The 26047-nt window shown below is 37.8% G+C and overlaps 2 protein-coding genes across 2 annotated transcripts in view; both read left to right on the top strand.

Moving 5' to 3' along the window:
• Positions 1-8279: 8279 nt before the first annotated feature.
• Positions 8280-22877, top strand: LOC101313387. The gene is made up of 35 exons (XM_004292410.1): positions 8280-8966; positions 9627-9782; positions 9869-9952; positions 10524-10643; positions 10729-10842; positions 10925-11017; positions 11120-11280; positions 11413-11487; positions 11592-11679; positions 11764-11822; positions 11944-12007; positions 12109-12174; positions 12256-12441; positions 12789-12893; positions 13008-13243; positions 13328-13407; positions 14187-14289; positions 14395-14473; positions 14693-16325; positions 16448-16833; positions 17128-19581; positions 19668-19775; positions 19867-19988; positions 20072-20159; positions 20315-20389; positions 20484-20726; positions 20851-20949; positions 21230-21304; positions 21392-21450; positions 21544-21655; positions 21742-21852; positions 21987-22157; positions 22330-22395; positions 22517-22636; positions 22740-22877. Exons 1-35 carry the CDS (start codon positions 8280-8282, stop codon positions 22875-22877), a joined length of 8616 nt encoding a protein of 2871 aa, XP_004292458.1.
• A 704-nt stretch (positions 22878-23581) lies between these two features.
• Positions 23582-26047, top strand: part of LOC101300195 (probable N-acetyl-gamma-glutamyl-phosphate reductase, chloroplastic-like) — a 5046-nt gene continuing 2580 nt past the window's right edge. Inside the window, exons 1-8 of the mRNA XM_004290257.1 lie at positions 23582-23728; positions 23858-23998; positions 24298-24405; positions 24646-24732; positions 24826-24876; positions 24984-25055; positions 25217-25336; positions 25637-25697. Coding sequence (XP_004290305.1) covers positions 23675-23728; positions 23858-23998; positions 24298-24405; positions 24646-24732; positions 24826-24876; positions 24984-25055; positions 25217-25336; positions 25637-25697 — 694 coding nt within the window. The 5' untranslated portion in view covers positions 23582-23674. The remainder of the gene's footprint in view (positions 23729-23857; positions 23999-24297; positions 24406-24645; positions 24733-24825; positions 24877-24983; positions 25056-25216; positions 25337-25636; positions 25698-26047) is intronic.

Raw genomic sequence — 26047 nt, 5'->3', positions numbered from 1 at the left:
CATAAAATTGACTATATTGCCCTCGCATCACTCAACCATACCCCTCTCTCTCTCTCCCAATCTGAAACAAACTCTCTCTCTCTCTTGCCGAGTCTCTCCACCAAAAACTTAAAACCTCAAACCGATGATCAACATCGGCGACTGACGATCCGCCTCTCCTCCTCCTCATCTAGATCCAACCTCCTCAAAACTCTCACCTCCGCTCAAAACACATCGACCTCCTCTCTCTCTCTCTCTTGAAGCAGAGACGCTGCCTCAAAGGCGAAGCCACCACTGGTGAGATCTCTTCGGCGACAACGATGACGACTGCAACGACGACGACGAGGAATTACGGCAACCATTCCACCTCTCTCTCTTGTCTCTCTCCTCTCTCGATCTATCTCTCTCTCACCGCCGTTTCTCCCATCCCCGGAATTAACCAAATCTCCTTGTCTGCCGGATCCCCTGCCCTGTTGTCAAGGAGGCCGTCGGTGAAGGTCGGGTGCTCGGGTCGGATCTGAGGGAAGGAGAGATTTCTTGAGGTGGGTGGAGATTTATGTGTGGCTGTGGTGTTAGGAAGGGAGTAGAAGTAGAGGAAATGGACGTATGATCTCTAGAGAGGCAGCTGGAGACATTTGGGTTTCTCTTCTGAACTGCTTGTCTCCTCTACATCTCTTCTCTCTTTTACTCTTCTTTTTTGGTATCTTTGATTATTTCACGTCGATTTGATTTCTAGGTGGGTGTAAAGAGAGGAAATTACGTCGGGGGTGTTGGTCCGTTTTGGGGAGTGCAGGCTGTAAATCTGTGAGATCAGGGAGGAAAATCTGGAAGGCTTCAAAGAGAAGTTTTTTTGCCGTGATGTAATGTTTAGTAACTGATTATTTGGGGTCAGTAACCAAGATTATTGAGGGTCAGTAACTGATTATTAGGGGTCAGTAACCGATTATTGAGGGTCAATAACCAAGATTATTAAGGGTCAGTAACTAAGATTATTGGGGGTCAGTAACTAAGATTATTAGGGGTCAGTAATCAAGATTATTGGGGTCAGTAACCGATTATTGAGGGTCAGTAACTGAGTTACCGGTGATCGAAATCTGGTGATCGAAGAAATTCATGCAAACGGTGACCGATGACGGGAGTCCGATGAGGTTCCGGCAAAGTCTTCTCACTCTTTCACTTTCTCTCTCTTTAAACATGTTGAAGTGATGAGGGTAAAATTGTCTTAAAAATATACAAAAATTATTATTTTATTATGACTTTAATATATATTTGTGTATTTAGGCTCATGTCTATTAAATTCATTGGAATGGGCAATAAGGGATTTAAATTAGTATTAAATGGGCATTTTCCCTTAAAAAAAACATATTCAAATTTGCCAACCACATTTTTTTTGACCGATCATCTTGTTAAAAGTTGATTTTTTTTTATTAGTTACTCTACACTACAGCAATCAGGACCGGTCCTGACATTTTAAAGGCTTGAGACAGATAATTAAAAGTTGGTCTTTTATAATAAATCATATCAATCAAACAAATTATTTTTACATGTAGAAATTTCTTACATAAACATAATGAAAACGAAATGATTTGATAGATAGCAATGAAAACGAGAAAAACAAAAGAGTTTGAGGGTAAAATTGAAATGAAAACAATGAATTCTCTTAGTACTTGCATGTTTGTGAAAAAGAAGATTACAAAAGAAAACAGAAAGAGAAAAAAAAAAAAAAAAATAGAAACATGCGGGTGAAAAGTGAAACTGTAAAACGAAACCAGGAAGAGAAAAAAAAATGAACTAGGGAATTGTCAATTGCCTCAAAACTAGTTAACCGCCAATCTACATAAGGGCTTACCAACAATTGTGAGAAAATATATATATTTGTACAGTTAGGTATACTTGAAAAAAAAATGAAGGACCACCGGAGAGCGGTGGCTTGAGGCGGCCGCCTCAACCCGCACCCCTCAGGGCCGGCCCTAGCAACAGTCTAATGGGTGACAGAGCACCGCTACAACCGAGAACCTACCGCACGTCCCTTATCAGATTGCTTATTAATGAAAAAACGAGAATACATGAAGTACAGCAAAAATTGAGGCATTGCATCCCATGATGTAATCTAGATGATTCATATATTTAGAAATATTGAGAATAATCAGTAACCCAAATTTGTATAATAGTTTCAAACACAACAACATAAAAAAATAAAAATAAAATAAAAATAAAAAGGTATTAGTCTCATCCCGCTCATTATGTGGCTACATTCTTAGATAAGATTTGGAAGCTAAAACTTCCTTCTTCTTCTTTTTTGAATAGGGGCTAAAACGGCCGTCCTTAGAGAAACTCCAACAACAAGTGCTATTTGGAGGTGTTATTCTTATTTTAACACCTCTTTGTGACACTTTTCATATTTAACTAATTTCTCTTCTCCAACAATAAGGTGCTATATGGCAGTCAGCGGCAGATCTATGTAGGAGGCTTTATGGGCTTGAGCCTAGACAAATTTTCTTTGCTTAATTTACCGTGGAGTTTTGCTTTGTGTAATGTTGTCTATGTAGTTGAGTTGGTTAAGTCATTTGCCTACAAATTGGAACACCTGGGTTCGAGTCCTGCTACTCTCCTATCTCTTACCTTCTTATTTTCTTCCCCACTTTTCTTATCTCTTCATGATTTAAGTATAGTTTTGACCAAAAATCAAAATCTTGGTAACAATATTGATAACAACAACAAAAATTCGTTTTGGCTACTCTAATTTGCCTAGACATTTGCATCTTAGATCCGCCACTGTGAGGTGTTATTTTCAATATTTTTGATTAAAATATAATTTGAGTATAATTTTAATAAATATTATATTAAATAATCTGTCTATGTCACAAGCTCTTCTAGGCGCATCAATCTGTCTCCATTAAATATATATCTGATGCATGTGGGGCCCACAGGGGCTGGTCTTGGAAAAGCTCTGAATATAGGACTTGAGATAGCAGTTGGGGTTAAAACTCTAGCTAGGACCAATACCTTGTCATCCTCATGCCTTTACCATTAATGAAACCGTAGAATACAAGGGAGGAGGTACATAAAACCTAAACCCCATATTGCATAAACATCTTGAAATAATATCAGGAGTTAACAATCCTATGCATTCTAATAAACACCATTTACCAAGGAGTGCATCATTGGCTACTCCATTTACTTTACAATTTTGGCAACATATTGGAAAGACAAAGCTCATGTAGAGCCATAAGTTACTATCTCTATCAACTTTCCTTCTATGTTGCCACTGGAAAATATTATCAGTGACACTGGGTTTCATCCTACCACTAAGAAGTTGCGCCCATTTAACAAAGTAAGGAACTCGCCGCCCACGTAGGACATACATGGCACGCAAGATGCATAAACTGGGACAACTCCCACATCTCGAGACCAAACAATGGTCAATATTTATTGAAATCATAAAATGAACTACCAATAAAAAACAAAAGTAATAGAGAACTAGAAGCAAACCAGCCCATATTGGGCCCAACATACGAAACCAGGCCCAAGATTCGTCCGAGACTTTGGGAAAGGCCCACCCGGCCCAGGAGAGTGTCGGTTGCATAACCACTGTCGCGCTGTCGCACCCGTCTGCCCGTCGCGTTTGTACCATCCATGCAACACCGCCATTCAAACCATGCCTCTTGCCGGACCCGTGACGACGACCCTCATGAACCAGATACAAGATCTGGTAGGGTTTTGTCATCCCCGATTGACTGAGATCTGATCGGTCTCTCCAAGGCATGGATCTGATCTTCCCTCCACCATCCTTCTGCCATTGCCCCTCCACCATCCTTCTACCATTGCATACCTTCAAGACCCGCAGTGTACTCCCCTTCTCCTGATCTCATCATAGATCTTATGCTATTGTTCACATCACCAGCCAAGATAGGCTCCTTTATCATCCTGTCCGACAACCACGTCACGAGGACGAGCCGCCGGACGAAGGGGGAAGAAAAGCTAGGGGCGACACAAAGAGACTACAACAATTATGCTCAACAACCACACATGCTATGTGTGGCAAAATAGCCATATAAGTGTGGCAAAACACCATTTGCAACACAGCAGCAACATTTCTTAAATACGTGGTGTATAGAGCCGTTGCAAGCCCATTCATTGGCACATTTAGTTGTGTGTGTGACTTACTCTGACATAGTGGGAACCACCTAATACAGTTGATACAATTGTGAATTGTGCGTAGGAATTAGTATTATTTTAATTACTTTTATATATTTAAGGTCCAGTATTGAGTCCAGCAATCCGATCGGAACCGCACAATAATCCGGCGACCGACTTTCACAATCAACTATTCACCACACTCATACTCTAGCTCTCCTCTTCTCCAACGGCCACATCATTTTCAATACTCTCTTTTTTGTCGATCTCTCCCTCATCTTCTTCCACCACCAACTTGATTTTCTGGATCCAACTAACAGTCTGTTTTCAATCTCTGCCAGCCAAAATCCCCAATTTTAACATTTAAATCCACGTCTAACAACACGTTGTTGGGCTTCACACCGCCATTAATCACCGATGGGTCAGAATCTTCTTTTCAGTCTAGTTTAATCTATTCTTGTAAATTAACCAAAAACAAGGGAAAAGATTAAACCCTAAAAAACCAGATATCCATTTACTATATATATATATATATATATATATATATATATATATATTCAGTCAACAATGTAAAAAGTGCTGGCAACACCTTCTTCAGATCCAGCTTTCTCTTATTCACGGTGGCTATCACCATGTCGACGAAGCAAGCAGCAATATATGTTTGACATGCACATCGACCACCGATGGATTGATGGCTGAGATCAACGAGAAGGGAAGAAGATTAATTTAATTTTAGTCATTGGGTGATAAGAAAAGTACATCCAGATTTCAAAACCAGATCGGAAAAGTTGGAGAGAGATAAGAGGGACTCACATAATGGCCTATGGTATAATAGAATAGTCGACAAGGACTCACTTCCGATCACGACCAAGAGACCTTCATTCTCAATTGAATCGACCTGATCTGCAAAACAAAAAACAAAGAGAATGAAAATTGAGATTGAGAGAAAATAGTGATAAAGATTCGGAGGAGACGACAGAAGTAGAGATAGAGCAGAGAGATTCTCTCTTTTTGGGTTAGAACTTAAAAAATAGAAAAAATTTCAGTTTACCCCCCTAATCTTTGGTGGTAAAATCAGTTCGGTCCTGTAACTTTTTTTTAAATCAGTTCGCCCCTTCAACTTTCGTAAACACATCAGTTTTGTCCAATTTTTGATTTCCCCTTAAAATATGACGTCACCAAACTGACAAAGGGACCCATTTTTAACAAAATGTCTAAAATGCCCTCATTTTTTTGCCAAATAAATGTTTTTTTTAAATTTTCTTTGATAATATCTTCTCAAATTGACTATTTTACCCTTCAATTTGGTGAAAATGGGTCCCCTTATCAGTTTGGTGACATCATGTTTTGAGAGGAATTCAAAAAATTGGACCAAACTGATGTGTTTACGAAAGTTCAAAGGGGCGAACTGATTTTAAAAAAAGTTGAAGGACTGAACTGATTTTGACACTAAAGATTAGGGGGATAAAGTGAATTTAATCCTAGAAAATAAAGAAGAGAGATGTGAAATAAAATAGAAAACTGATTTATTTTGATGAGTTAAAATAGAAAACTGATTAAGGCTCTAATTTTTATCAATCTTCAATATAAATAAGCACCCACTCATCTTTACCTAAAAAAAAAAAACACCCACTCATCAATTAATCAATAAAATATATAATACTCATAAAAAAAACCAATTAAATATATAAGTTTTAACTAAAGCCTGGGACCCACACATCAATACACCCACTTTTGTGTTGGTACGAAGGAGAAATGGCCATCAGCTACCCAATTAGCACATTCTCTCATGTATGAGGCAACACAAATGTGGTTGTTGCTCATATGTGTTGCAGTGAGAAAAGGGTTTTTGAGATAACTCGTTGTCTTTTGCTAGAGATATAGGTTAAAACTTCCTCTTAAAGTCAAAATTTTTTCTTGGGTACTTTTGCGTAATCGCTTAAAAACATGAGATCTTATCTCTCGCTACAACCCTCACATTCCTTCGGTGTGCGGGCTTTGTAATACACATACAAAAATTATGGATCATGGGATATAAATTTGTGCATTTTCTACTTGTGTTTTTCCTTGACAAGTGTGGGAGTTTGCTAATCATGAGATATTCCATGCGCAAGGCATAACTTTTTTCTTTCTTGGATAAAATCATTGTCTGCTTTGTCTGATAAATCTTTTTTACAACTGGCTTTATGCTTGCGTGGTCTATCTAGAATTCTAGAAATCAAACTTATTTTTCGATAAAAGTCAATGAAGACTCGTCAATGTTACTTTCATGTCACTACTTTCTTTCATAGCGTGCTATTTAGAAAAATTCTAGAAATCAACTTATTTTTCGACAAAAGTCACACAAGACTCGTCAATGTTACTTTCATGCCACTACTTTCCTTAATAACTATTTAGAAAATAACGTGGTAACCCCTCCATCCAAACCAGCCATCTTACCAATAATCAAATGGCATCCTCCGGATGAAACTTCTGTGAAGTTAAACTTCGATGACCCAGTGCAAACTCATCGTGCAACCATAGAGTTTGTCCTTCGTGATTCCGATGGTAATCCTCTCACAACAGTAGCTCAGTATGTGGGTGATACACCGGTCTTGTTAGTTGAAGCAATCACTCTTAAAGAAGGTCTCCATACTGCTTGGTTACAACACATCTCAAGGATCATCGTGGAAGGTGACTCTAAAGTTCTCCATTGACTACAACAATTGTCAAATAGCTTCTCCTTGGAGTCTCTCTACTATTTTACAAAATATACATTGGTTAGCAACACAATTCCAACAATGTTTCTTTCATCACATTTACTGGGAGACAAATTTAATTGCCGATAAGTTGGCTTTACTAGGATTGACTGCTACTTCTCCGTTAGTCTGGTTTTACTACTTACGCCTTTCTGTGTCCCTAGTGTTCCAACTGGATCAGTTGGGAAGAGATGTTCAAAGAGGTTTTTTGTTGTAGCTGTTTTGTTTTTTGTTTATTTATTTCAGTAATAAAAAAACACAAAAATGCACAGATTTATCAAAAAAAAAACAAAAAAACTAGGCCTTAGAATAATGAAAATTGGCCCAATAGCATTTGGTTTAATGACATCAGTCTCCCTTTTATAAGTAGAAGGTTATGAGTTCGACTCACAATAAACTCGTTGTAGCATTTCAGTTGTTTGTTTGATAAAAAAAAAGAATAGTGAAAATTGTCTCCATTCCATAAGTTGGTCTCGAGTTCTCAATTGCAACAAGGGAGTGAAGATTGATGCAGTGTTAAGATTAGGCTAATCTATCATGTATTCTTGTCACACTCGCGTCATCAAATCTATGAAAAATTAATAAGAAAAATGTTCCAAATGAAATAATGAACTAAAAGCATGGGTAATTAAGCACACATAGGCTGATAACACAAAATACTAAAGAGACAGTGTGAATGAAAAAACCAACCTGGCCTTGTCGAAACAAAGCCTTCACATTATTTTCTCCATCGATCCCTCATGCAAAGTCAGTGTTACAAGCAGTCTCAACATAATGAAAAATTGGTTAATCATGAAAATAACTATATTGCAAATTAATATACAATAATAAGTTCTAAAGTTGGAAGCAAATGTTGTGTTTTGCCAACCTACGTTACGATGATTTACACTTTGTGTTACCCCTGACAGAAAGTTTCATCACTTAGAGTACAAATACGTGAATAACTTTGTTATACCCAATTCAAAATCTCATAGAAATTAGAAGTAGAAGAACATCTGAACTTGTAAACATGTGTAACGTGTAGCCGTTGCAATTTGAATTCGTTGTCATAATTTCCCGACCCCCACAATGACCAAAGTACCCCCACAATTCAAATCACCAAACCGCGACCTCACTTTCAATTTGAAATCCAGACGAATCTCAGCCGTCCGTTTCTAGCTCTTTAGCTTTCTCGACTTCCCATTTTCAAAACCCCCAAAACTCAAAATTTCAGAGTCCAAATCTCAGAAATGCAAAGAGCTCAAAACCAAGCTCCACCAAGAAGAAGAAGAAGACACCAAACCAATCAAGCATAGGACTTCGCCCAATTCACTTTTTATTTCTCAATTCGTCTTTCAGGTTCGTCAATTCCACCCAAAAATCCGTACTTTACATCAACCCAAAACCCTAATTTTCTTAATCTGTGTTGGATTTGTGTACATCAGGATGATGAGGGATTTCAAATTCTTGCGATCGAATTCGGGGAGAAAAGAAGAGGCGGAGAACGTGCCGGTGAACCCTAAGGACCTAACGACGGTGACTGGCCGGACGAGCTCGGAGTCGTCGAGAGCGCCGTTCAACCCGATCCAAGACCCGGATCAGAACCCTAAGCCGGAGCAGGAGTCTGGGAATATTCGGAGTAAGGTTGAGAAGACGCCAACTAAGGCTTCCAAGGCCAAAGCTTCCGATCTCCGGACGCCGGAGAAGCACGGTGCTGCGGTTTCGGCTCGGAAGCGGTTCGGGTGGGCCCAGAGGAACGATTCGGGGGATTTTCATGAGGATGGGGGTAATTGTTCGACTCAAGTGAGCAGGGGAGGAGGTGGTAATGGAATTGGGGGTTTGCCGAATTTGACGCCTCGGACTGGCAGGACGGTTGGGAAAGGGGGTTCGAGTTTTTCGGAGAGTGGTTCGACTCATACTACGCCGACTAAGAGTGTTTCGAAGCCTCCGAATTCGGTGTTGTTTCGGAGTAAGGTGGATGGGGGTGTTGGTGGTCGAGGTGGGAACTTTGCTGCATTGTACAAAGGGATTCCCATTTCGAGTGGTCCTTGTACGACAGTGGTGAATTCGGTTGAAGTACCTCACTTTGATCTCAAGGAAGACTCGTCTTTTTGGATGGAGCACAATGTACAGGTTGAAATCTCTTCTTTGTAATCCAATTATTGTAAAGCCTGTTGATTTGGATTGGTAGATTAGTTATGATACTAAAGGTGGAAACTTGAAATGTGGAATAATTTGAAATAACTGGATATGAATTGGCTTCATGCTGTATAGTATCTTTGCTTAGTGTAACTGTAAGTAGTTATGGACATATTAGTGGAAGAGAGCGAACTAACATGGTTAAAATGTTTTTCTTCATCAACAAGGGCCCTTATTTATGAAGGCTCTGCTTTCCAATTCAGTGTCTAATATGTTAGTTTCAACTTTGAACTAGTGTTCACAAAATCAGATTTGGTTGCAATTAGTAGGTGGTTTGTTTAGTTTCACATTGTGATTGTATGGAGAACTAAGAAGTTCTTTTGAAATATGTCAGTGAAAGGAGGTTAGACAAGGTTAAGCAAGCCTTTTCTTCAGTCTCATGAGTGAAATGGGCCATGTGAATCTCTTTATTTGGGCACTGTAACCAAGTTGAAAGTGACAATAACGCTAATGAACATGGGTTCATTGTTGAACAACTTAGGGTTCAGTGGATTTTAGAACATTATGTTGTGTTATTGATGATCATAGATAATCAAAATTGCACATTTTTGAGCAGTATATTGCAAGTCAAGCTGATGTGTGGATTTGTTTTAGGTTCTTATACGTGTTCGTCCTCTCAATAGCATGGAGCGAAGTACACATGGATACAACAGGTGTTTGAAGCAAGAAAATGCTCAGACAATTACTTGGATTGGGCAACCAGAAACTCGATTCACATTTGATCATGTAGCATGTGAAACAGTTGACCAGGTGTGGGTTGAGACAAGTTTGTAATGTGATATCCATATTTATCCTTTAAATTGTTAGCTTTGGTTTGAATTTTTAGAGTATCGCAGGACATGCTTTTCAGGATGGCTGGTTTACCGATGGTAGAGAATTGCTTGTCGGGGTATAACAGCTGTATGTTTGCTTATGGTCAGGTAAACAATATAGTTAGGCTTTGTTTAGCACCAAGTATTGTTTATGCTTTGAGATCAGTGAACATTCTCTTCTTTTCTGGACTCAAGTTTTGATGTTGAGACTCTTATCTTGAGGCTGCGTGTGATGCAAATTGTTTTTTCAATATAACGAAGTACTTATAAATTCGCCTTACCAATTGACCTCCTAGCGGACAATGCAAACTCTTGTACCGCTATTAGGGAAACTAAGATGGCTAAATAAAGCTTTTCTCACTGCTTGAGTTTCATATGTTGTGCCACTAGATAGACGCAAAGATATATTGTAGCCTACCTAGAACAATTTGTTTACTCCAGTTTCTCTGTTGAGAACGTCTTTCTAGCATATCAATTTCTTTGTTTGAGTCTACTATATTATTTCTATTATGCCTTAGAATGGTCATATACTACTAATATGAATTGTATAGATGAAATTGTTATAACCATAAGACTTAACACGGTTGTGTATGCAATGACTTTCTCACTTTAGTGCTTATTGTTATCCTAGTAGCTATTGTTTCTCCGAATGTTTATTCAGTGGGCTTTGATCATGCAGACAGGAAGTGGGAAGACCTATACCATGCTTGGGGAGATTGACGATTTAGAAGATAAGCCCAGTCCACATCGTGGAATGACACCACGGATTTTTGAGTTTTTATTTGCAAGAATTCAAGTGGTAATATTTTATGCTTCTGCTACTTTAATGCTAAGGTTATGCGAGAATGTATAAGTTTTTCACTATATCTTCTGTGTATATTCAGGAAGAGGAAACTCGGAAGGATGAAAAACTAAAATACAGTTGCAAGTGCTCTTTCCTAGAAATTTACAATGAACAAATCACTGATCTCCTTGATCCCTCTTCATCCAATTTGCTTGTAAGTTGATTCTTCTAAAAGTGCCATGACCTTTGGTTATCTTGTAGGTTTTCTCATTATGTTATTGTTTATTGTGTTTAAGCTACGGGAAGATGTGACGAAAGGTGTTTATGTTGAAAATCTCTCTGAATTTGAAGTTCATACCGTGAGTGATATTTTGAGGCTACTAATCCAGGTTCGCACCATTGATCATATTCTTGCTTAGTTTGTGACACAAATCTCAGTTGTTGGTGTCCTTCATGCCTATCTGAACCAAAATGTCATTTGTTGTATGTAGGGATCTTCAAATAGGAGAGTTGCTGCAACAAATATGAACAGAGAAAGCAGTCGGTCACACAGCGTCTTTACTTGTGTAATTGAGAGCAGATGGGAAAAGGATTCAACGACTAACTTCCGCTTTGCTAGATTAAATCTAGTTGATTTGGCTGGTTCAGAAAGGTATGGTATCAGTCCCAACCTTGTTTAAAATTTGAATATAAATTGCAGGACTCATCTGTATAACATTAACCCCTCTGTAGTAATGAAGAACATCAGTATGACATTAACCCTCCGCACTTTTACTCTTTGTAGGCAGAAGACTTCCGGCGCTGAGGGTGAGCGGTTGAAGGAAGCAGCTAATATTAATAAATCACTATCGACACTTGGGTACTTTTATTCTTATTCCTTACATTACTTTGGTTTTCTTATACAATATTCATGTGTTCTTGTTTAAAATATATTCGGTGATAATGGGAATGTGCCTTTTGTAGTCATGTCATCATGGTTCTAGTGGATGTGGCACACGGGAAGATAAAACATATACCTTATAGAGACTCTAGGCTAACCTTCCTTTTACAGGTTAAGTGTAATTTCATCTATTCTGCCTAAATCAGTTTTAGTTTTCTTAGATTTGATTTTAATCTTCGTACCAAACAATTGCAGGATTCACTCGGTGGTAATTCAAAAACAATGATCATTTCAAATGTCAGCCCTTCTATCGGGTTTGTTTTTCATCTATAGTCATTTTGTTAAATGCTTGGATCTCATTTTCAATTTTGCACTTGACCACAGAACTTTAATGGACCTTTTTATCAAGTTGACTTATTATTTGTTTGGCTACAGATGTGCAGCTGAAACGCTGAACACACTTAAATTTGCTCAGCGAGCAAAACTTATTCAAAACAATGTAAGCCTAACACAAAAAGCAGTGTAAATAGGCTGTATCATTGAGTCTTTTGAGCATTAGTTGATTATTGAATCAATCTGTTTTCTTGTTTCAACGTGCAGGCTGTGGTGAATGAAGATTCTACAGGAGATTGCATTGCTCTACAACACCAAATACGACTTCTAAAGGTGTTCTGGTTGTCTATATTACACATGTTTTTATGTACCAAATAATTTATAGTTAATATAAACGAATAATTTCTGGAACAGGAGGAACTCTATATTCTTAAACGTCATCATGTCTCCCGGTCGTTGTCATTTGGTTCCCCCAATATTGAAGACAGTCAAGTACAAAATATTGATTGTGTTGGAAACATATGTGGCATGGATCTACAATGTCAGGATGCTTTTCTTGATGATGAAGCAAAAGGAACTGTGAGACTGTCCACCAAACAGGTCTGCTTGTTTTGCTTGAATAAATTTGTCTAGTTTACTAAGCAATTTAATATGTTATTTTTTGATTAAGAAAAATAAATAAGCATATGCCTGTGTCTGTGTTTGTTTCTTCTTTAGCAATAAAGCCAATTTTTTCTTTTCATTTTAATAACCTAAATGACGTGCGCTCTGTAGGAAAGCATCATATATTTGCATTCTCAAACAAAAATGAAAAAACAATTCATCACCCATTAGCTTCACTATTCCTCCTTTCTTTCCATTCTTTTAATCATAGGTTTGCCAAACTGTTCAATTTTGTTTCCTGGTAATACAACTATAACTTATGGCTGACAATCATGGTGAATCAGTTAAAGTCTGTGGAAAAAACACTTGCTGGTGCCCTTCGCCGGGAGAAAATGGCTGAAGCTACAATCAAGCAACTTGAAGCTGAAAAAGAGCACTTGAACCGCTTGGTATTTTGGGAGCCTTTTTTATTTTTATTTTTTTCTTAATTTAATTAAAATTTTTTTTTTTTTGAGTTTTTCTCGTAAACCATGGCTTAACTCCTTACATTGATTACTTCTTAGGTTTGTCAAAGAGAGGATGACACCAGATCCACTAAAATGATGCTTAGGTTTCGGGAAGACAAAATTAAGAAGATGGAGGCACTAATTAATGGTTCTATTCCCGCTGAGGCATATTTAGTGGATGAGAACAGAGCGCTCTCTGAAGAGATTCAGCTACTTCAGGCTAAACTTGATAAGAATCCTGAAGTAACGCGGTTCGCATATGAGAATATAAGGCTTCTGCACCAACTTAGAAGGTAATTTCTGTTAACATCAATTAATTTAAAGCCTATTCTGTTAATTATACCCATCCCTTAATTGGGGGCATGTGGCATTCATAGGTTAGAAGAGTATTATGAGGAAGGAGAGAGAGATTTACTGTTGGATGACGTATCGAAACTGCGAGATCAGGTACTTATAGATATAACAGAGTACCTTTGGTTCTCTTCTTGAGATTTATTTTGGTTCAAGATAATTGAATAATGATAATTTTCTTTTGCAGCTGCTTCAATTTCTTGATGGACCCTCAAAGCAGCAGAGCAATCCAAATTTTAGTATGGAACCTCAGGTAGGTTGCTTCAGTTGAAGTTTTTTGACTCTGTTAATGGGGAAGAAAGACGCAGTCAGCCTTTTAGTTTAGGATTTAGAATAATCATATTTCAGCCATATTTTTGGCTCAGACTATTGTAGATTTCTGACTCTCCTCCTTGACATTTTGGGAATAAGTAGTTCTCTGATCAATCTCTTGTCTATGTGCAAGTTACGTGATTTAAGTACTGATCACAATGTACAAGCATATTATTGAGGTTTCTATTAAGGAAACATACAGCATATTATTGAGGTTGCATATAATTGTTGAACCAAAATCTTGCCATTGCCATCTAATGGAACAAAAGCCCTTTGCAATTAGAAATAAGGCCATATAAAGCAGAACCAAAAGACAACCCACAAGTGGGTTTCGCTTTGCTCCTTCATTCATTTTTATGTACTTCAAATTTTTCAGGAGTCAAAGGCCCAATATTTGTACATGTTTGGTCTTAAATAACTTTTTGTTGCCTAATTATATATCTTTCATTGAAACAGGAAGACATGTGCCCAAACAAAGAAACTGATCCCCTCAGCCTGAAGGTTGAACTTAGTCCCATCTCAGTCTTGTACAAAGCTTTTAAATAGCCTTTTCATTAGCTTTCTCATATCCACATTATGATGGTCATTCGTTTCAGTTAAAAGACACCTGTAAAGAGTTAGATGAATGCAGACGCAGCTTAAATGCTTGTTTGGAGGATAATGCAAAACTCAATAGGTTAGAAGATACTTTCATCTTGTTCTTACAATTCTGGCGGTCTTTGATTCACTTGGTTATTGTTGTATTTTTTAATGTAATTTTCTTCCTTCCTAAATATTGCAGAGAAATTGATGATCTGCACAAAATGTTGAACACTCTCAGATCTACACCTATTGATGAAGATGGTGATTTGGCTTCGAAGGTACAATCACTTTTGAAATGATATATGACTTAGTTGGTTTACTTGACACTCTGGTGAAGAGAGAATATAGACTTAAAAAATGAATAATTGTATGTTCTATATGTGACAACCTTATTTATATATGCCTTGTGTGTGTTTTGCATTTGTCACATGCTTTAGATTCCTGTGTTCTATGTTAACATTACTTTGACTCACTAACCTATACCCTATGATTTTCAGGTGCATAATGCTATTCACATCCAGGAGATAGAAAGGGAACATGCAGAAGAAATTTTGAGTTTGCAGCTGGAATTGGACATAATAAATATCATTTTAAAAGAAGAGAGGACTTCTCAAGATGAAAGAGTATCTTTCTTCAATAGAGATCTGCAGCTAGCAAATGAAGAACTCTCTCGAAAACGCAAACAACATGATGATGCAAACATCAAACTACAAGAGGCTAACTGCATCATTGCAGCTCTCGAGACTCAGCAAATCATGTCAAACAATGGGATGGAGGACTTGAGGAAAAGTAACAGTCGTTATGTGCAGCTTTTGAGTAAACAGGAGCTTGAACTAAGGGCTCTAAAGGAGCAATGTACTTCTAAGGAGTTTAAAGACGTATCGTCTTTGAGCTGTTCAAACAATCATGACTCTCCACTACAGGGAAAATTGAAGCGGATGCAAGATTCCCTTGAAATGGCCAAGAGAATGAATATGTGGTACCAAACTGATCGTGCATTTCAAGTGTCTAATGAAGAAGAAGTGGAGGAAGTCCGCAGGCAGGCTGAGGCTGAAACTGCTGAGGTAATTGTCTGTATGCAGGAAGAACTTAGCATTCTTCAACAGCAGGTCCAAGATAGCCAATTCAAAGAACTGGAAGTGAATAAAAATGTATTGATGCTGGAGAATGAACTGAAAGTGGTGCAAGAGAAACTGCACAACTTGAATGTAGATAATGAAAGGTTAAGTAAAGAGCTTGAGGAGAAAGATGGAGAAATAAGAACATTATCAGAAGAATGGACATTATTGTCCAGTGATATTGAAGGAGTACTTTCTGGTGGATATGAAGTGCTAGTTGATGCTTCTGATGAGCTTGACTTAATATTCAACTCCTTTCCAGAGAAAAGAATTTGGATTTCTGAACAAGTTAGCAGGGTTGTACAGATTGCCTTGGAGAAGGAGTCTTTGATTGAAGAACTGAGAACATGTTTAGAAGATGCAAATAATAAGAGAAGTGATGTTGAGTGCATGCTCAAGTCTTTGAAAGGAGCAACACTAGCTATTACTGAAGCACACCAGCAGGAGTATTCTGAAAAAGAGAAAGAATTGCTCCTTTTAACAACTCAGTTGAAAACAGAGACATCTACAGTGGAGAAGCTGGGGAATAGAGTGAAGTTGCTTGAAGATCAGATCAAGAAAACATCAGTCTGTGCAACAGTTGCCTTTGTTGTTGTGAATAGCTTAGCAGAAAGGAATCGTAATAATCTTGATGCATTAGAGCGTAATAGTATACGGCTTAATGAATCAGAAGAGTTGATCTCAATGAAGGTCTCCCTTCTCAGTGATCAGGCCACTGTGATAGCAGAAGCTGAGAGTAGAATTCAGTCTCTAAATGAGGAGCTTTCTGATTGCAATAAAACTTGTGAAAATCTAAGAAAGGAGCTTGTTGAGGAGCAGGAACGTGCTTGCACCATTGAACAAAAGCTTGAAGATATTGAAGAAGAAAACATTTTGAAGACAAAGGAGAAACTGGCTGAGCTACAAACTGGTGTATCTACACTCAGGTCATGCATGGACCCACATATGGAGCATCACAGAAGCTGTAATAAGAATCCACAAGTACTTTCTATGAATTCTGAAGGAGAAGATGGTGAACAAGTAAGTTACATTTTTTGCTTTGTGATAGTTTGGTCTTGAGGTTCACTTCTGTATTGTAGAGTAGAATCTCTAGATTGTAGTTTGTAATTGGTATACCTTGACTGTTGCAGATAGCTACCGGGACCGTGCAAGACCACAGCGGGAGTAAACAATTTCTTGAAGACCAGAGTTCTAATATTTTTGGGAAGATTAGAGATGAGTGTGGTAGAGATGTTACCATTATACTTCTGAAAAAGGAAATTGAAGCTGCCCTTGATAGCTTAAAACAGGTACAGGCTGAGATGGACAACCTACATGAAAAGAACAAAATAATGTGCAAGTCTGAGCAACAGAGTCGGGATAGCATGAAAGTTATTGGTTTGCAGGTTCTTAATCTGCAATCAACTTTAAATGAAGTAGAATTGCAATCCAAAGGAAAGTTGGAAGCTCTCAATCTTAGACTGGAGGCATTTGAACATATTGTGCAGGAATCTAGGTCTCATTGGTGCCAAAGAAAAGAAGTAAGTTTTATTGGTTTTACACTTTTACTTCAGTTTTTTTTGTTTTTGTCATGGGTTACACCCTTCTCCATGAAAATATTTTCCTATATCATGTATGTACCAAATGTACAATAACTTCATCCTTAGATAGTAATAATATTGAACAATACTTTGGTTGATCTTTGTTTTTCTCTTATGCATCTTCCCTGTCATAATTGTAAATATTTGACTACTCAGTTTCTCAGTGTTAGCGATAATCTCTCTCACTCATAGGTATATTTTGGCATGACACAACTTCTTGTTTTCTCCTCACAGTTGATTGAACTAGAAGTTGATGATGCCAAGTTAGATGCAGCCCAGAAATTTGCTGAGGTCGCTTGTATTCTGGCTAAGTTTGAAGAGGCTCAAGATACTATGAAGGAAGCAGATATAATGGTCAATGAGCTGATGATATGCAATGAAAATATGAAGCTTGAAATAGAAATGCTGAAGAATCTAGAAGCCTCATTGAACAGTGATAGGGATGCGTTACTGAATGATGTCCAAAGGTTGCAGTCTATCAATGATCTGAGCAATCAGAAATTGGAACACGTTGAAGAGATGCGAGCTTCAGATGTAATGCAAATGAATGCTGTAATTGTAGAGCTGGAGGACATTCTTGCAGGAATCCAGGCTGCTTACAAGGAAAACTTCATGCTTTTATCATCTGATCTCTGCAGCGTGAAGTCTTTGCTGGCAGAATCCTCAAAGTTTGTTCGTTCATTGCTTGAGGACATCTGGTCTGACATAATTGTGAAGGATTGTGCTGTGTCAGTGCTACACCTCTGTCACATGGGATTTTTTCTGGAAACAGTCACTGGGCTGAATGTAGAGAATGGTCTGCTTCAACATGGACTGTGTGAGTCTAACTCTGTTGTGGCTGATCTGAGGCAACACAAAGATAAGTCAAAAAGAGAGCTTGAGATGTGCCAGATTCTGAAGGAGAAATTGCTGGCTGACATTAAGACCAGTTTTGATCGCATCATTAGAAAAGAAGAGGAAGCTGGGAAGCTTAATATGAAGGTGACCTCTTTTGAGAAACAGATATCAGAACTACAGATACAAGAGGAGTTAATGTTGCAAGTGTCTAATTGTATGGGATCCCAGCTTGATAATTTACTGAAGGAGTTGGACTTAAGTAACTCAAACATTGGTGCATTGCTCCTAGATCAAGAGAAATTGCTCAAAGAGAAAGACGAGGAACTCGAATCTCAAGTTGAGTGTCTAATGATAGAATGGTGTGCTAAAGACTTTGAGTCACTTGTCTTGGCATCAGAATTAGAAGAGATGGCCACTCACATAGCTGACATGGGGAGAGAGAACATAGCTTGTTCTGCAAGGCTGGAAGATTTCAAGAAAGAAGTGGTTCTTTTGAAGGTTGATTCAAATTTAAAAGAACAGTTCTTATTGGACAAAGAGGTTGAGGTTGCTTGTCTTCAAAAGAAAGCAGAAGAGGAGAGGGAGGGCCTGTTGTTACAGATGGACAAGGCTTTTAAACAGGACATTCAGTTGTTGAATGATGTTGCTCGTTTGAATGATGCTTTGAAAGGTGAACTTGGTGAAGTTAAGGAAACAGAGGTGAGGTTGTTGAACCAGGTCCATGTACTTGAAGCTGAATATCAAAAATTAAAAGAAGATTTGAACATCAAGGAAAGGAGTTTAGAACTATTTTCCAGTCAGATTTCTGCCCTTCATCAAAAGAACCAAAGCTTGCAAGATGATATTCACACATTACACACCTCATCACATGGACTTCAAGATGCATTAAAGAAGAAAGATGCTGAGCTGAGCAGAATGAACTTTCTAGAGATGGAAAATGACTCGCTTAAAATTGAGATAAGGAAGTTTGAGACAGAAGGAGATACACTTATGCAAGAAAATGTTCTCTTCCGAGAACAACTTAGGTGTCTCAAGAAAAGTAGGGAGGAAGTCCTCTCCATGTGGAGTGTAACGGTCAAGAGTTGTGCTGATTCTATGGAAACAGCTGATTCGCTTGGTGAAAGATTGCGCAATATTATAAAGGAAGATGGTGCCATGATTTTGGAAAAAATGTCTGATGAAATATATGATACTGTAGACAGAGTTATCGAGCAGTTTGATTGCTTGGAGTGCCACACTGAGGAGTTGGTGTCTAAAAATCTGTCCCTTCAGGCTGAATTGCTGAGAAAGGATGAAGTTCTTAAAGGTTTGTTATTCGATCTGAGCTTGTTGCAGGAATCTGCATCTAAAAATAAAGATCATCAAGATGAAATTAAAGAAGTAGTAGCTTCTTTGGGAGCTTTAGAGGCTGAGCTTTCTGTAAAATCGTGTGAGCTTGATGAGGCCAATTCTAATATCCAAATGCTTGAAACACAATTGCAGGAGAAGAACGACTTAATCTCTCATCTTGAGTTGGGTTTATTGCAAGTGCATGAGTCTCTGAATGTACTGTCCAGTGAAAATGGGGAGCTGAGAGCTCATATTGAAGGTGTCATGGCAGCACATAATTCTGCTTTGAAAGAATTGACAGAGAAGAAAAAGATTATAGAGAGCTTGAAAATGGAAGTCCTGGAAATGAGTAATGCTCTTGGCCTAATGAATGATTCCAATGAATCCTTAAGGAGCAATCTGAATGAACTTGCTAGAGAGAGGGATCTTCTCCACATTGAGATGATAAATTTGAAAGAGTTCCTGGAAAGAGAACAGGCACGGGCTGATGAATTTGAAGTGATTGCAAATGAAACTCAACAGGTGTGTGCTTGTTTAAGGCAAACTGTATATTTTTTATTAGATTTTTACCACATCTCTTGATACTAGTTTACTGCACTGATTTTCAGATAGCGGAGTTAAGAAAGAACTATGCTGACGACAAAGAGGCTGAGGTAAAGCTCTTGGAGCAGTCTATAGAGGAGCTCGAACGTACTGTCAATGTGCTAGAAAATAAGGTCAATTCCAATTACTTTTAAGTGTTGTTGATTTTGTTTAGATTTCTGAGTTATTTATCCTCACTTGTATCATGTATTCCTTCTTATTTAGGTCGATATTGTTAAGGAGGAGGCTGAACGACAAAGGTTACATGGAGAAGAACTTGAATCTGAACTTCAAGCCGTAAAACATCAGATGCTGAATGTTGAAAATGCTAATGCTGACATGAGCAGGTTTGTGGATGATCCTCCCATCAATACATATAGTTTACTGGTTCAACAAATAGAAATTAAAATGTTTTAAGTTGACATAATAGACATTTAGACGAGAAGGAGAAAAGCATTCAAGAAGTCCAGTGGAACATACGAATTCTCGAGAGGGATATAACACAGAAGGATGCAGAGGTGAAGTTATTTTTCTTTTACTGCATTGAAGTATTGGACTCTAACTATGATCTGAGCTGCCAATGTTGAACCAAACTTTCATGAAATAATTGTATACCCAATTGTATCATGTGTTTATATAGTATTGAAATCTCATTGCTGTTTTTACTTGACAGATTGCCCAATATAAAGCGCATATCTCTGAGTTAAATTTGCACGCTGAAGCACAGGCTTGTGAATATAAGCAAAAGGTATAGTAAAAGATTGCATGAGTTTTTCGTTGCAATAATATTGCCTGGAAGCCTGGCTTATGTCCAATTAATTAACTTTAAAATCTGGAAACAGTTCAAGGCATTGGAATCCATGGCTGAACAAGTCAGACCTGAAGGCCATTCCACTCATGCCACAAGTTCTGCACCAAACAAAACGGAGAAATATGCCACAAAGTCTAGAGGCTCTGGTTCCCCATTTAAATGCATCGGATTGGGCATGGCACAACAAATAAAATCTGAGAAGGATGAGGAACTTATGGCTGCAAGGACCCGCATTGAAGAGCTTGAATCCTTAGCATTATGTCGACAGAAAGAGGTAGGTCATATTGTTTTATGTGGTGGACCTCAGATTGACGTACTATAAGCATCAGTATTTGGGTTAAGTTACTCACGTTATTTTATCATAATTTCATTCTGTTTCATTTTTGGGTGCTATGCAGATATTTAATTTGAATTCCAAATTAGCTTCTGCTGATAGCATGACCCACGATGTACTTCGGGATTTACTGGGAGTCAAGTTGGATATGACCTCCTACGCGGTACATCATATCATTCCAAACTGTTCTGCTAACCAATAGTGCTATTAATAAGCATTACAACCAGTCTACAATTTAAATCATATACTATTGTTGCTTTGTAAGAAAATCAGCATGCACAAATGAACTGCCTTCACCCCAAATATTGTATGATGGAATCAGAAAAAAAATAACTTTTTTTTTTGCCACATTTAACTTCCTTCATAAATGAGCTTGAGCCATTATATTTCCTGTCTTTTGAAGTGTGCTCATCTCACCTTTTCCTTTATTTTGTTAATACTAGTCACTATTGGATAATCAACAAGTGCAAAAGATCACAGAGAAGGCCCGACTTCATAGTTTTGAATCTAAGGAAAAGGTATCCCCCTTTTTGAAAATATGAAATGTGGTAGGACATTTGTCTCTTCTTTTTGGGTGTTAATATATAATCTTATCTATTATTCAGGAGCAGGAGGTAGTTAAGCTGAAAAAACAGCTTAATGAATTCATTGAGGAACGAAGAGGGTGAGAAACTACCAGACTTATTATTTATTAGTTATTATTATTTTACTATTTTCTTTTATTTCCCACATGTCTTGAGTTTGTGTGACCTTCCAGATGGCTAGAGGAAATTGAACGAAAGCAGGCTGAAACCATAGCTGCGCAAATTGCTTTGGAAAAACTTCGGCAGCGAGATCAGTTACACAGAACTGAAAATGAGGTGCTCAAGGTAGAGATTGTATTCTGGAAACAATATAGCCAAATGCGAATATTCATTCTTTTGGTCTCGTAGCTTACTTCATTTAATCTTTGTAGATGGAGAACGCAAATCATAAAAAGAAGGTGATGGAACTTGAAGGAGAAGTAGATAAACTGTCTGGGCAGCAAAACATCCAACAAAGGATCCATCATCATGCAAAAATCAAGGCAAGATACTACCAGTATAAATATTCAAGCCAATTTAGTCTTTCTAAAAGCATAGCATTGAGATTTTCTGTAGTTATCATTCTTTTCTCTAGTCCATTTAAATAGGCTATATGCTTATATCTATAATGGAACAGGAAGAAAATCACATGCTAAAAACTCACAATGAAGAACTTAGCACTAAGCTTCGACGGACAGAGGTTCTTCTATCACGTTGCAAGGAAAAGCTTGCTCGCTATCGTGCTTCTGTTGGGAGAAGCCCTTATGTTGATTTTGATGAGGAGCAACGACTGAGTAACAAAGTGAAGGTTAGTAAGGCATATTGTTATACTGTTTGCGCAAATGAAAATGAGGTGCTCAAGGTAGAGATTGTATATGTTACTCTATAGTCTATACTGTTTGTGTAACAGATAGACAGTTCAAGGTACACTTTCCACCCTTTTATCATGATGCCTGACAATATATGTGAATCTGCTACAGGAAATCGAGGAAGAGAAGCTGCAGCTAGCACAGAAATTATTAGGCCTGTGTACAAGTGTTCTGAAGGTATGTTAAAACATTAGTAACTACATATTTCACACTCAACAAGCAATTCATAACCAATGGACTTATGAAGGCTCCGGTTGTAACCAAGAATGATTTATCTTCCTTTTGATCAAATTTACAGGCTGCTGGAATAACAAAACCAATACCCAATATAAATCCTTCCATTGCTGAAGAGGCACTCGATCAACTCAAGACCAAAGTTACGTCATTGGATAGAGAATTGCAAGATCTAAAGGTTAAGGTATGTAAGTTGGTTTATAGTTGATAATGTTTTGTTTAATTTTGAGCAGACGTACATATCTATGATCTAAAACACTATGTACTTCCAATTCTTTTTCTTACAGAATAAGATAACCAGTGAAAGACTTAGATTGTCAGAGCTCATGCCACAAGCTTCGCCAAAAAGCTCAAAACCAGATGAGAATTGCCAGACTCCTAGAAGAATGTCCCAAGCTCCATATTTATCTGCTCTAGATCGATGACTGTACTCTTAGTGTAAACAATCATATCTCTTGTTAGCTTTCTGCTAACAATTATCAGAAGGAACACAACAAAAAGGTCTTATTGGGTATATAAATTCTGCCCAAAAGATTCATTACCTGTATATACATGTTACCAGTTGTGTAAATACATACCCCGAGTATAAAGTAAGTTGGTTTTCTATTTTAAATTTTGATCCTCTCCGTGTTCTACAAATTCACATTTTGTTTTTGCCGTTTTAGGCCTCTCTATGTAACCCAAGTTAGGTCACATTCTTCATAAGGTTGAAAAAAAAAAAAAAGACGAGAAAGAAATTGAAGCTCCAAACTTAAATTAAGTAATGAATAATTTGAAAGTCGACTGAAATATTGATCGTATTTAACTATTTACAAACAAATTTGGTATATAGAAACTTGTTTCAAAGGTGCAAATATTTGAAATTTCAATTTGGTCAAATCTTTTTTTTTCATTTTTGGTAGATTTAAAAGACAAAAAAACTAAAATGAAAAAGACAAAATAAACCTTGGTTGAAACCTAGGCACCTTTCACCCATTTGTGTTTTTCTGTCTGATTCTTCAAGCACAAAAGTGCCGAAACTTTTTGAGTCTTTTCTCAAGGTCTAAACAAGTATAACAGAATCAGACCACCAAAACAACACAAGTTCTAAACAGAAGCCTCTCTCTTTCTCTGTCTAGTTTCACATTCCTCCAAATCCAGTTCTTCATTTGAAGCCTCTTGGGGTTTAGGCTTCTTATTCAGTTGAAGCTTTTTCAGGGTATTGTGCAACTTCCAATTGAAGATGAGCTCTGCAACTCTCAGCTCCAATTTTCTCCAAACTGGGTGCCAATGGAAGGTCTGTGTGCCCATTAACTTGAACTCCTGCATTGGCATTTTTTCTGTGAATTGGGAACTTGGGTTTGCTGGGTTGAGGATTATTCATTAAAAAGTTTTGAACTTTATTGTTAAAGTTTTGTACTTTCAGGGTGGAGTGAAGAATTTAGAGGGTAATAAGCGAAATGCAGGGAAGGTGTTTGTGCAATGTTCTGTGAATTCAAAAACCCAGAAAGCAGAGAAGCAAGTTCGCCTTGGTGTTCTTGGGGCCAGTGGTTATACTGGTTCTGAGGTAAGTGCCCAACTTGGTTTTTCATATGGGGATAGAAATTGGGTCTTTGTTAAATGACATGCATTGGTTTCTAAGGCTAGAACTGTTGAATTGCTACTATGACGCTTATGCAGTTGGATGTTGTGATGAAAAGAAACATAAAATGTTGTTATAATAGAAGAATGTGCTTATGGATTAGATGCTTTTTAATATTTTGCTAAGTTTCTGGGTTTGCCTCAAAGCCAAGGATATATAGTAGCTAGAAGTTTTTACTGAGTGAGATTTTTTCGAGGTGATCCTTTTTTCTTTTTTCCTGGAAGATTGTTCGGCTGCTGGCAAATCATCCTCATTTTGGCATTACCTTAATGACTGCTGATAGAAAAGCTGGACAGTCCATTGGATCAGTGTTTCCTCATCTAATTTGTCAAGTAAGAATTCCTATGATTACTGTGTTTTCTTCAAGAGTCGACGCTGGAACATATGATGGATTATATTGATCGATTGAGGTTATTCCTGTGTAGCTATGTGTTCTTCATCTTTATATTTCTCCATAAATTTTGGTATAGTGTACCCCGGAAGCTGGTATCATGGGCAATTTGAACTTAATGTCTTTCGTCATGTTTTATGTACTGTGGAATTACAATGCTCTACCTTTTCAATGTTTCCAGGATCTGCCAAAGATGGTTGCTATCAAGGATGCTGATTTTTCTGATGTGGATGCAGTATTTTGTTGTTTACCACATGGAACAACACAGGTTGATTCTTCTTTTACCTTTTATCTCTTAATCCTGCTTAACTGAATATTCCCTAACCTTTTAAAATGTATATGCTTGATATTTGATTTACAGGAAATAATCAAGGGCCTTCCAAAGAGTTTAAAGATTGTTGATCTGTCTGCTGTATGCTTTGAGTAACACTACCTACTTTTATGATTTGGTTGTTCAGATTCTAGATTAGATTTCGAACTTGAAGTTTTTCTCATCATAAAATTTATGGGATGGTTCAGGACTTCCGTCTACAAGATATATCTGAGTATGAAGAATGGTACGGTCAGGCACATAGAGCACCAGATTTGCAGGTATGAATACCTTATGAATATTCCAAGTCCAATTAGCATCACTATTGAAATAAATTGCTTCGAATAAAAACTCTTGCATTCTTAGTTTGTAGAATGTATATCCTACCAATTTACTTGGGTATGGTCTTACTCTCATCCTTTAAACATTTTCCTGTGTCCAGAAAGAAGCTGTGTATGGTTTGACAGAGATTTTGAGGGAGGAGATTAAAAGTGCACGTCTAGTTGCTAACCCTGGCTGTTATCCGACGTCTATTCAGCTTCCCCTTGTTCCACTATTTAAGGTGTGTTTAAATTCTCTGCAAATTGTACTTTTATGATGAATACGTAAGGTAGCCGGGTGGCATGGAGTATGAACTGTTTTGATGGTTGTGTCTATGCATTGTTTGTTGATTTTGTTCTTGAATTAGGCTTCATCGAAGTCACTGCAATCATAAAATTGTCAATTTTGAGTCACCAACCTGACGCTAAGATTTTTTGTTTTCTATGGCCCTGGCATATGCTTTATATCTCGAGTTTGTTTTGGTTGCCAATTCTAGTCGATAACAATATTCTGGTTTTCTTAATGGGACTCTTTTTTGCAGGCTAATCTCATTCAACATAAAAACATTATTATAGACGCAAAATCTGGTGTTAGTGGAGCAGGTTAGGATGCACCAGCAGTTTCTTACATTTGCATGCAAAATCTATCCATATCTATATATGTATATACAACCTTTCTCAGGTGCAGACGTCCGCACCGTTTTACGGTGCGGATTTCCGTCTGTTCGCCACCCTACGGCGCCGCGCCTCCACCCAAGCGGACTCCAGCAGCTTCCCTGACCACTTTCCATCCTCGGCGACTCCGCCGAATTCCAGTTTTCCGGCGAGATCGACTTTATTTGAAGTTTTTGGTGATCTCACCGGAAAACCGGAAAAGAACGGACTCGCCGGGGATGGAAAGTAGTCGGGGAAGCTGCTGGAGTCCGCTGGGGTGGAGGCGCGCCCTCGCGCGG

The sequence above is a fragment of the Fragaria vesca genome, linkage group LG2 (genome assembly GCF_000184155.1).
Source record: "Fragaria vesca subsp. vesca linkage group LG2, FraVesHawaii_1.0, whole genome shotgun sequence".
In the NCBI taxonomy this organism is placed as follows: domain Eukaryota; kingdom Viridiplantae; phylum Streptophyta; class Magnoliopsida; order Rosales; family Rosaceae; genus Fragaria; species Fragaria vesca.
This window is presented reverse-complemented; position numbering and strand designations above follow the sequence as displayed.